This window comes from Astatotilapia calliptera, chromosome 16 (genome assembly GCF_900246225.1).
Source record: "Astatotilapia calliptera chromosome 16, fAstCal1.2, whole genome shotgun sequence".
In the NCBI taxonomy this organism is placed as follows: Eukaryota; Metazoa; Chordata; class Actinopteri; order Cichliformes; family Cichlidae; genus Astatotilapia; species Astatotilapia calliptera.
Window position 1 is genome coordinate 24,428,922 of NC_039317.1, and position 12,268 is coordinate 24,441,189.

The 12,268-nt window shown below is 37.8% G+C and overlaps 1 protein-coding gene across 1 annotated transcript in view; it reads left to right on the forward strand.

Annotated features, from left to right (window-relative positions):
* The first annotated feature begins 5,635 nt into the window (after positions 1-5,635).
* LOC113008222 (ephrin type-A receptor 6-like) overlaps positions 5,636-12,268 on the forward strand; it is a 182,384-nt gene continuing 175,751 nt past the window's right edge. The window contains exon 1 of the mRNA XM_026145495.1: positions 5,636-6,271. Coding sequence (XP_026001280.1) covers positions 6,193-6,271 — 79 coding nt within the window. The 5' untranslated portion in view covers positions 5,636-6,192. The remainder of the gene's footprint in view (positions 6,272-12,268) is intronic.

A 12,268-nucleotide genomic window follows, 5' to 3' on the forward strand; every position in this document is an offset into this window, starting at 1 on the left:
TTCTTGGCTAATAAGCTAGACAAGTGACTTGCTGTTGAATAGCTGAGTTAAGAAATTATATTCAGTCTCTAGTGAACGGTGGAAGACAGAGACGATTTTTATCCCTGACACCGTTTTAAACTTAAAGATTTAAACTTAAATCCTTTTCTCACCTTCAGTGAGAAAAAGAATGTGCAGGAATTATGTGAAAATATGCAGATATTCAGTGTGCAATGAACTATTCAGACATTCTTCAATGCCTTTCACCTGAAGACATACGACTAGAGGATCACATTAAAAGTGTCTTCCTTTCTATCAAATTATCATTATATGAAATGATCAGGTACACATTAATGAACAACAGCATTTTTCTTAATGGTTTCATAGGATACATATGGGGTAATTCTACTCTATGCCAATATTTCAGTAAAGGGGAAATACGACGTGGTATAAAGAGGGGAAAGGGGTTTATGAGGATCTGCTGTCAGTCCCTGGAAATTACCCCAGCTTGTGAAGTCTCCCCATTTCCTCCTCTCATCTCTGAACGATGGGCGGATGTGTCTTTAACAGCTGGGGTTACCGACACACGGGCTCTCTGGGCTGATGAGCTGCTCTGTATTTGCTCTGCTCATTCTCCTGAGCACCGTGGCCATCCAGATTAGAGCCTATGGCCCATTAGGCAGCCAGGGAGGTGGGCAACCTCGATGGTGTAGCACAAGTGTGTGTAAGTGTGTGCATGCCTGTGTGTAGTAAGATAGGCACTTCAAGTAACTGTTAAAACGATTGTCTTTTTGGCTCTTCTGCTTCATTCTTTTTTGATGACCACATACCCAACAGCCAATGAAAACACAAAACCTTTAAAAATATGCTTAAAATATACACAAAAATACATATAGCCAAATAACCTGTCCACATATTTAGTTTAATTTAAATGAAATTCTGGTTATGCAATAACACACTGTTCCATTGGCCCTGTGATTAGATAGATAGATAGATAGATAGATAGATAGATAGATAGATAGATAGATAGATAGATAGATAGATAGATAGATAGATAGATAGATAGATAGATAGATAGATAGATAGATAGATAGATAGATAGATAGATAGATAGATAGATAGATAGATAGATAGATAGATAGATACCCATCCCTTGCCTCTTTTCAGATCACTCTCTGATATGTTTTTTTTCCAAAATGGGCAATTGTTTTCAAGAAAATGCATTAACAAACATTTTGCACTAAAAGTGCAGTACAACAGCAGAACAAAGCTAGTAACTAGCACTTATCTGCTAAAGTGTCAGAAATTTTCCCCAGGAAACGCTGAAGATGGAAAACAAGAACAGAGAGAGTAAATACCAGATATTTATCAGGTGGCTGCAAACCAATCATGAGATTGCTGAGTGAGTGGTAATAAGCTATTTCATGCTAAAATGTTTGCCATATCAAAGGTGTTGCTATGTCGGTTTTTGCTTTTACGGTTTGTTTCCATAACCAGATAGTTAATACTAGTGATGAATCTTTTCCTTCTTCAAAATGTCCTTGCAGAAACAAAATTTGAACTCCTTGCTTTGCCCAGCAGGCAAGAGGTTCACTGACATGTTGCAGCAGTGCACATCCCTATGTAGATCAATATCTGCATATGTATAGGTTCAAGGCCCTCCGGCAGCCTTTGTTTACAGGTCAGGCAAACTCTGTACACACACATCATGTAAATCAAAAGCTGAACTTGATTGTGAAAAATAAATTGGAAGACAACACAGACTGTAAATTGTTGGAGGCAATTTAGAATCTGGGTGTAATCACAGTTTGGTTTTGAGCAATTGTTTTTCTTCTGTCACTATTTTGTGCAACGCTATTTGAAAATATTCAATGTCAGCCTTGCCCTGGGCAACAAAATGAAGCTTCACATATTATCGAGTGTTCCCTCAGTGCCAATGCAATAATAAAGAATAGGAAAATGGGCTTACCGTTGCAGGGTAAATCCTTTGAGCCTCATAAATTTATTGAGGATGAGAAGCAAATTTGCTCATACCATGGGAAAAAATGCACCCAAAAGTCATTACAACATTGCTGAGTGAACTCGGTATAAATCACATATCTAATCAACAAACTGACTAGATGGTGTATTGTGTCTCTAACTGTTACATCAGAACAGTGGGTAATTAAGACAGAGATTTGGGGGGTTAAGCCTTATTGTCCCAACCCAGAACAACAGTTTTTAACTGGTCCTTGGACTCCACAGAGTCAAAGCTTTCAGTAGGATGACCTTGACTAGATTACTGTCTTTATTTAGTTTGAAATGGATGATAAACATCTTGTCTAGCATTTATTTATTGTTTATTTATTGAACTACAGCACTGAATTGGGTCAAACTTTAAAAAAATGTCTTTGTAAATTCAATTTGCTAGAACCAATAGACTTCTGAAGTCTTTTTAGATCACAAGGATGCTTAAGATATGTTAGATATATAATATGGTAAGTCTGGAATAAAATAGCAAGTATTTTCTTATTATTAAATATTACTGCAAATTATTTTAAAAAAGAAATTACTCATTTTTTCTAGTAAATCTGTAGGGGGACATTTTTGTAAACTTCCAGCTTTAATTTTTTAAATTCCAATTTATATAAGATTATTCCCCTCCCCCAACAGCATGATTTTTTTTTAACCAAGAATGACCTTAATAAGTATAAATATAATTTTAGTATGAAAAATAAAAAGCACAAGGCATTGAAAGCCTAAGGTTTGAGTTAAATCCAGAACCAAAATATGCTAATAATTGCGCTTGGAGACACTTAAAAGAAGTGGAGACCTAATTATTAGCCTAAAAATCCATCATCAGTATTATATGAATCATGAGATGAAAACACACTTACCTAGCATGTTTTGGTTCATGCAACTGGTCTGTTGGGTTATTGTCTGCCCACAAACACTTATCTTGTGCTTTTGGAAATCTGTTTTTTCCTATTTCTGTTGTTTGTCCTATTTCTGTTTTCTTTCTCCTATTGCCGCTGTGTTTTGTTTGCTTTTGCAGCCTTTTTCTTATTGCTGGTGTTTTCTTAAGTTGCAGTCCATTTGGCCTCTCAGGGCTGCCATAGATTGGGGACCTTTTGTGAGCCATAGAGAAGTGGCGGCTCTAACAGAAGTTCAGAGTTTGTTTGGTTTTTTCTTTCTTTTTGGGGGGGGGGGGGGTGCATTCGTTTTGTAAATTTTTTTTCGGTTGTTTGTTGTTTGCTTGTTTTTTAAAATAAAATGTTCTTAAACAAAGTGAGGTAGATTGTTGCTCTTAACTGTACACAATGGATTTGAAATGTAACTTTCCTTGTAGGATAGGTTTTAAATAGTTTGGAATAAGTCCACAGAGTAGTTTGGTGTAGCCTGGCACTTCATTGTGAACACAATAGAGTGGACATTAATGTTATAAAGTCTCATTGTCTCTGTCAGTTGTGCTGATGTGGTCTCGTTCCAAGTCCATGCTCGTGATGAGTACAGATGGACATAGCTTGTTCTCTCCAGACAGGGGGAATCATAGCTCACAGTTAGGCCCCCAATACACTACAGTCACACCTCATTGACCATTATTACAGCAAAGGAAACCAAATCATTGTGAGGGGTGGGGGCAAGGGGTGGCAGTAGAGGATCTTTTCTGAACAGTTTCCCCCTTTCATCATTCTGTGTTATCCCTAGTTTAGCTCTGTTTGGGAATAAGAGGTAAGTGAAGTCATTAGCAATATTTTTTCTCATTTTCTATTCAAGCAGTGTTAGTAGTAACAACATAAGGAGAGCAGCAGTTGTAAATAGTTTAGTAGCTCAGGTTACTTTTAAAAAAGAATTTGATGTACATGATATTTCCACATCACAAGCTAAAAATACCCCCCCCCCCAAAAAAAAAAAAAAAACAGAAAAAAACAGAAAAAAAAGAAAGGAAAAGCAAAACCAAACAAACAAACAAAATATTTCAGGAAAATGTTAAGCAATTTATAAAATGCTCTTGGGATTAAATGTTGTTGAATATTTGATTTAACCTTCTAAGACCCTAACTCCTTCGTGGCATGCATTTTTAAATTGTCTTTGCTATTTGGGCTGATTGGGACCTGGTGAATGTGAAAACAAAGAATTACCTGATTTTTTTTTTTTTTTTTTTTTTTTTTACCTGATTTTTGATTCTGAGAAAAAATGAGATCCACATAAGAGGACATTCATTTTAAATTTTGATAGAACAGTGGCAATATAATGTCCTCATAAGTGGATATCAGGCCCTTGTAAAGCAAAATTTAGTATTTTGGTCTAGACAACCCAAAATGTGATGTCCGAATATGTGGACACCAGGTCCTAGGAGGTTAAATGGCTGGTTTTAGTGTGGTGGAATATTTGTTTCTGTGTTCCAATTATTAACAGTCATACATTACATATACTGATACCTCCAATCTACAATTTCTATGGCTATGATTTTTTTCCCCCCACAACATGAGTCCATCATTTTATAGTTGCAATACATCTGCAATATGGCATTAATTGCTTGATCCATTCCTGGAAAGGCTACAGTACACAAAAAGGCTACAGTGGTCAATATATTCTACTCTACAGCCCTCCGTCCTTAAATCTGTTTGCATGTTGCATTGCACAAAGTCAGTAGTCAGTTGGCAGCTTCTCTATGTTGTTTAATGATTGGCTGGGAGCTAAGTGGTGGTGACGGATTGTGATGTTGATGTATTTACCTCCTCTGTGCTGACAGGAAGCTGTTCTCGTGTCCTGATTGACTGGGTCTCATCACAGCAGCCAGCATTCCTTTGTTTAACCGGGTCAGGTTGGGGAGGGTTTGCTTACTCACTCGATGAGACGTCCATGAAGATGAGAGGAAGACCTTCCCTAATCTTGGCTGACATTGGCGGCTTGGCAAGCACAGCAGCTCACTGTTTCACTTGAAATGGATAAAACTTAACTTCCTGTGGGATAAAGAGTGCTGTAGTGACATACTGAACACAGGCTGACACTGCATGCTGCTAGGATGAAAGCTACCATCTATATATTTTTTCTTGCACATTCCTTGATTTAATGGAATTTGAACAGAAGACCTACTGAAAAAACTATATTTCACTTATACTAAAAGTCTTAAAAGTTTGCAGTAGACTATAGAGATTTTTATTGTTGTTGTTACTATTATTTTTATGGATAAATGTGTTTCTTTATAAAATAGTGTCAAATTCATTATATAAAACAAAGACAAAGGATGTAAGAGCAAAATACACCAGTCAGCTGAATATGAATATCAGAGAACAGATACACTGACATTTAATTATAAAAATCAAAGCAAAGCTGAATTAATTTATTCACTTTTATGGGATTTAACTCGTTGTTTTATTGTCCATTCAAAGTGTTTCCCACAAGTTGTACATGTTCAAGGACTTTTAGAGCCGTGGTAACCTTATATTACATAATAACTGATACTCATATAATTGACCCAGGTGTCAGCTGTTAGGTCAAAAATCACATCATGCAGGTTCAAAAGTATAGTTTAGTAATTTCAAGTTCTATAATTCTAATAATTTTGGGAAGCCCGCACTGAAACGAGTCGACACACAAGCGCGCGCACACACACGCCATTGCCTTGTCAGCTAACCCCCTCTAGTGCCGAGCATCCTGCACAGATGCGCTCAGTCTCCTTGTAGCCCCCGCTTCAGCTGCTCTACCGCTGCATCCAAATCATTTCTCTATTCAACGTTCCCATCTTGCTGCTGCAGCGGATCGAGTTGGAGCTGGCAACCCTCGGCACACTGCCGTACCAAAAGCAGGAGTGAAAGTCTGTCACGACTCCGTGCGCTACAGAAAGGCACCACATTGCGTTTTGATCTGTACTTGAGATTTTTTTGTTAATATAAATGCATCAACCGCGAATGAAGCGCATGGGAAATCTCCAAAGTAGTTAGGTGGGAAGTGTTTCTCACCTTGTGTGAAAATTTGATTTCACTTTAGATATTTTGCTGAGTTTATTCAAAACCTCTCGGTTCCGCGCCATAGCTGCTACTGCCACAAGGTAAAGAATGGACCATCTCCGGCTGTGTCACCCGGCAGCTCTCTACCATCGGGATCAAATGTAAAGACCAGGAGCAGCGGATCGGTGTTTCTGGACCTTCCAGTGACGTGTTTTTATCTGGCTACAGCTACCTCTCGGCTAAAAATATCCAGACATAGCCGGTGATAGATGTTGCAGACATGAGTTTTGGAAACAGATTTTTCTTCGTTTCACTCTTTCTTGGAACTGCCCTCACTCGTTTCTGTAACTGCAACCAAGGTAAGACACATCCACAGGGCGATGCGCTTCGCTCCTAACATTCCCGACTTTGTGTCGCGTAATTCCAACAGTTGTATCATCTTTCAGTTCTTTCCCAATGGTTTTAAAAATTTCCACCACACTTACTGTCTTCGGACGCATATTGCCGTTACACTACTGTAGGGCAGCAAATTAGCCCGATGGGACAATCGAGTTCAGCCACTAGACAGGTATCCTTAGTTCGAGCAAATCATAACTCATAAGTCCCGCAAAAAGCTATTCGTGTGAGTTAAGAATGAGAAGTTTCATAGCGATATTACTTTAAAAAAGACACCGGAAACGGCGAAAAGAAAGGAATAAAGGGGGGGGGGAGAAAAAAAGAAACTTAGATATCTAATATAAAATGCACATTCTACGTTTGTTTTCACGGATTACGCATTTCTATCTTTATTATTTTTCAGTTCTTCTACACAGACAAGAGCTGTGGCATAATCCAGATTGTGACTTTAAGTTTATTATGTTGCTGTTAGAGTTCGAAGGATTTCCTGGGTTGAGCTTTTTTCTGAACCTGACAAAATTTTAAAAATGATAAAATTCCGCTGCTGAAATGACATGTCGGTCTGCTGTAATTACACATTATACATTACACGTACAAGTGCAAACACACCGGCACAGACACAGCGGCAGAAGGATTTAATCATTAGGTGGGAGAACGTGTGTGCGTCTGGTAGAGTATGTGCATGTCAGTTTTTGCGCGGTGAGTGTTGCAGTAGATTTTAGAAACGTTTCGAGTCTGAGCTGTCAAAGAGTGCATATGTAAATGCACTTGGATATAGATGTAGTGCTGAATGTAAGCGCGTGTGTATGTAAGAGAAATTGCGTCAGGCAAACACACCTGCATGCATGCTTCTTTTGCTCTTGCATAAGTTTTCTGCCCACCTGTCTTTCTTTGTGATAAGTGACCACACTCACACAGATGCTTGTGTTAGAGTGTGGTCAAATGCTTGTGTGTCTGTGTGCGTGCGTTCCTCGATGGCTCCACGTGCACCTGCACACACAACTACTGCATCCGTGAGGTTTAAAATAGTCTTATTGATTGGGCACGAAATACAGCGGGATCTGCCCCCCAGGTTATATTTTATTGTTCTCTCTGTTCAATAAGAGCGATGCTACTCCCTGTTCTCCTAGACAGCTGCTACATAACAGCCTCGCTGTGTGTTTTTCTCTGCCACAGATTGAATGATTGAACTGATGTCTGCCTTCCACTGTACTTTAGTCTCTCATATTGACTGGTCTGGGACCTCGGTGGCACAATTGCAGTCGTTGTCTGCCACAGAGCGGTGCAGCTCAGCATGGGAAAACTGAAACTCTGATGACAAAGAAAAGTGTCTCGTAAGACGCCAAAGGGTTTCTCAAATAATTGCTTCTGTATTTGTCAAATTAAGACTACCTATGGTGTCTCTGTGATTTCACCTGCTTTTGGATGATAGAGTGTGGGCTATGCGTTCTTTCTGAACAGAGTATGAATCAATGTGGTAACCATTACTGTATAAGCAACTTTCACATTCAGTTCTAAAATCTAGTCACTGCATAACAACGAAGGAAAAAAATGAACAAATTTTTTGTTATTTGTTTTTTCCTTTCTGTTGGCAGGAGACAAAATCCAACCGAATTACATGGGGGGGTTAGTGTAGATCGTGCTTTTGAACACCAACAAACAGAACTACAAAGATTTGGAATTTCATAGAAAAAAATGGTCAGACTTCATCTGTTAGAAAAACAATAAAAACAGCCACTTTTTGCTCTGCCTCTGTTCACAGCAACCTATCGTATTCCTTACATGAATCCAACTAGGACTGCAGAGAGTTACTAACAAATCCCTACTCACTCACTGCCAAGTAGCACTTTTTCCCCATCAATAAATCTCTGCCCATAATACTATTTTTGGTTTTTCTCCCACCGTTCCCTGCCTTGTCAGTTCATCAGAAGAAATATTTATTATACTGAACTTTTACGAATCTTATTTACTAACCACTTTCTTGAGCTCTTGTAACATTTTGCTTTAGCCGAAAATCAGTTTATACTAGCTAAATTAGATGACGATGTCTTTGTTCCACATTTGTGAAATTGTTCAGATTGTTTTTGGTTCTTTCCTAAAAATCTCAGGCATGAAAATCAGGAAAGCAATCCTTTCTTGTAATATGAAAGGACCACATGCAAATGTCTTTTTAAGCTGGTTAAATGCATCTCACACAAACACAAAGTGCTCAGCAAAGCATGGTGTAAAACTCTTGGCTTAGACTCTAATGGTTATTCATTGCAATACTCAAAAAGATCTAGCAAAAAAAACAAAAACAAACTTGAAAATTATGATTCAAGTCTTTGCATTGATTTGTGGTGATGTCTGATTAAAGCTTTTGCTCTCAATGCTGCTTCCTGCGGAGCACCTTTATCACCATTATCAGAATAAGGAGATATTTATCAGCAGTGTTTTGTCAAGAAAATCAATCAGCCAGCACCCAAAAAAACATAACTCTGCACCTTTAACTAACAGGCTGGTGTGTGTGTTTTTGCACATATGATAAGCAGGGGCAATATTGTGTATTTTGATATTAGTTTCAGTATATGCAGTCTTCATCAATCAGTCAAAATATAATGACCGTTAGAGAGATTTCCCAGGATTTTTCTTAATTTATCGTGAATATACAGGTACCATCATTGTTAAGTGGAACACAATTGCTACTATGTATAATAAAAGGTCTTTCCACAAATTTCTCCTCCCTAGACTGAAATGGCTCCAGGCTGGAGACTGTTAATTTTCCCAGGGCTTGACCTCTTCAAAAGCATTCCTGTATTCACATAATTATCATTGACATGCACGGAATGACACATTTTTGTCCACCTGGTGAACAAGATTCATTTCATACCCCTGATGAAAATGACTTTTCAAAGTCACGAATGAGCAAGAAAAAAACACCTCAGTCCAAAATATTTTAAGCAGTGTTGCTTCTCAGACTGTTGTGGCCATTAGGCCTTCCCTGTACAGAATGAATGAACAACTGTTTTCTGGGTTCTGCTGCAGGAACAAAGTAGGCGCTTTTCTTTAAAAGCTGCAAAAGCAATCATGCTAGGTTGGACCTAATATGCATATCATATAATATCATTTTAACACAGCATAAGATTGTGTGCAGCCACATTGATGAATAGGTGTGCACAAGATGATGACCGTGAGCGCTTCTCATGCATCTTTGTCAGAGGCTCAGCTCACCAGAGAATGCAAACAGCAGTAAGATGTACATAAGATTTTATCCAGCCTATATCATTTGTAATTTCACAGTTAGATTTAGACACTTCAATTCCCAATCAGACGAGAGATCTCTGTCAAGTGCAGCAGGTTACAGCTCTCTTAGACACTGCAGCGCGAAACAGCAAAGACATACAAGACAGACTCAAACGTGTAAATGGAATACATTGAAAAGTATGTTTTTGTCCCTTTGTTTTTCTTTTTTTATTCTTTCAAATGACAATTGCAAAATAGCTCTGCTCTCTTTGGCACTTTTGTGGGTGTATCTGAATGTAGCCGTGAATGCCATGCTAAAATTACCTATGTCTCAGTGAAGGGAATTTTATCACTTTATAGCAAATTGATGAAGTCAGCAAGATTAAATATTCCATGTATGAAAATGGCTTATTTCTAGAATCAGTCATTTTGTATTTCCAGAACGTGATGCTGAAACCTGAAGCCCATATTGTGGAAGGTTGTTAAGAAATGTAGATGAAAGCTTGTTTTATGTCATCTACACAGTGTTGAACACTGTTAAAAACAGTGTTTTTTTAACAGTGTTAAAAACACAGACTTTTTGAATTTCCAGTTCTTAACTTTAGGTCTTCCATTTCTAACATCTTTTTTTTGTTATTGTGTATTTACTTATTTTTGTATGTTTTTTAAACTTGATTGAAGAGGATATAATTTATCATGCTGAATTCTTAGTTTTAGTGTTAAACTGACTTGCCCATTTAACTGCAGCATGATGCACTGACCTTTATTATCATATAACTTGGGATTATTATGCTACAAATCTTTAGGTTTTGAACTGATATTCTGCTTTTAACAGATCCTGGGAATGATGGGGAGTGGGCCAGGGTGTGAGTTTTTTCAGATAAAACTTGGATTGATCTTCTTTTCATGGCATAAAGGGTAATTAATGATTAATTTATTAATAAAGGTCTGCTCTTTTTAAATCTTTGGTCAGTACTACCTACACTCTGATCAGAGATGGCAGTGCAGGTGTTTTGCATTAAATAACTGATGGGAATCACTTGATATGACATTATTGCTTTACACGTGTCTATAACCACATTATGCTCAAGAGGGATCCTTCAGCATCCAACCTGTGTTGAATACTGGCACGTATTCCCTTCGCTAATCTCTCATTTAAATACACTTAGAGCTATTATCAGATCCAATGAAACACATTTCAAAGATTTGCTTTGCTGACATTTATTATGTTGTTGAATGTTTGGTCTTGTTTGTGAAAATGCACCGAAAAGTCTGTCATGCCTGTCAGGTTGCCTTTGTTATGGATAGTTTTCTATTTCAAAGCATATCATCTCGTCATGTCTTTCAAGTGCAGCACTTTGTTTACACTACTAGAGGACAATATGCAATCCTGACTGAAATCATCATCCAAATCAATTTTCTAGTGTTTGTTCATCAGTTGTTATTGTTTATGAGGCTTTGGGTTTACGAGAATGTGTTTCTATGAAGCTTGCAAAGCGAAAGGTTCTATTAATATTTGGAATCAAGGCCTATTTTCCTTTTTGAGCTAATTTAGTCTGTAGACTACGTCACTACTTTAATAATAAGAAACGATGATGCTTTCATTATAATAGGAAACAGTGTTACTACAAAACATATGTCTCCTATCACACTTTACTTAAATATCACACTTTATTCAATACCCTAGTGTGCCAAATCAACCAAAGGATGTATGTTTGAAGACCTGCACTGTGTTTTGAATTCATACAACTCTTTTAGATTTTCACAGGACAGACACCTCTGTAATCCAGAAGAGTCTAATGTAGGCCCTCTATTCTACCAAAAGTGCACTTAACCTCCTAAGACCCAAACTCTTCCACAGCATGCATTTTTAATTTCTCTTTGATATTTGGGCATATTGGGGCCCGATGAATGTAAAAACAAAGAATTAACAGATTTTTTTTTTTACCTTATTTTTGCTTTTAAGAAAAATAAGAGCCACATGTTTGTTTAAAAATTGGATAGAACAGTAGCAGTATAATGTCCTCGTAAGTGGATATCAGGCCCATGTAGAGCAAAATTGAGTATTTTGGTCTAAATAACCCAAAGTGTGATGTCCACATATGTGGACGCCAAGTCCTAGGAGGTTAAAGACGCCTCCTTTTGTGTCTTTACATTCTATACTTTAAAGAGACAGTATTGCACACAACTGCAGACCGCTTTTCATCACTTTTGCCAGAACACTCATACTGCTTCCATATCTAATTGGCATAAAGTAGCACTTAAATAGACCACCTTTGGGTCTGTTGTTTGGGCTCCTGCTATTTTGGGGTATTTGTGTTGCCTGCAAAGGCTGTAGGCCAGACAAGAGATGTCATCATTCTAGTGAAGCTCCATATATTTATGAGTTGGCCAGCTCATGATCTATTTATATCTAACCAGAGGAAGTCCCAGAGGGCCTGCAGCTCCAGGCAGCATTTGTGGGTCCTTCTCAGAAAGACAACTCTATGAAGAGAGCTATAGAAAGGGAGAGAAGATGGGCTGGATTAGCACCCAAGATACATTGCTCAGTATATACAGCATATACTAAAATATATGCACACCATCAATTACAAGCGCACACACACTACTCAAACTACTTTCTAGCTAAATTTCACAATACATTTTTTACTGTAAATCTTTAAATGAGTGAATATGTTCGAAAAAGCATCAGAGAAATGAAGGCACTTTTTTTTATTATGGTTTTTGAGCTTAGGTGC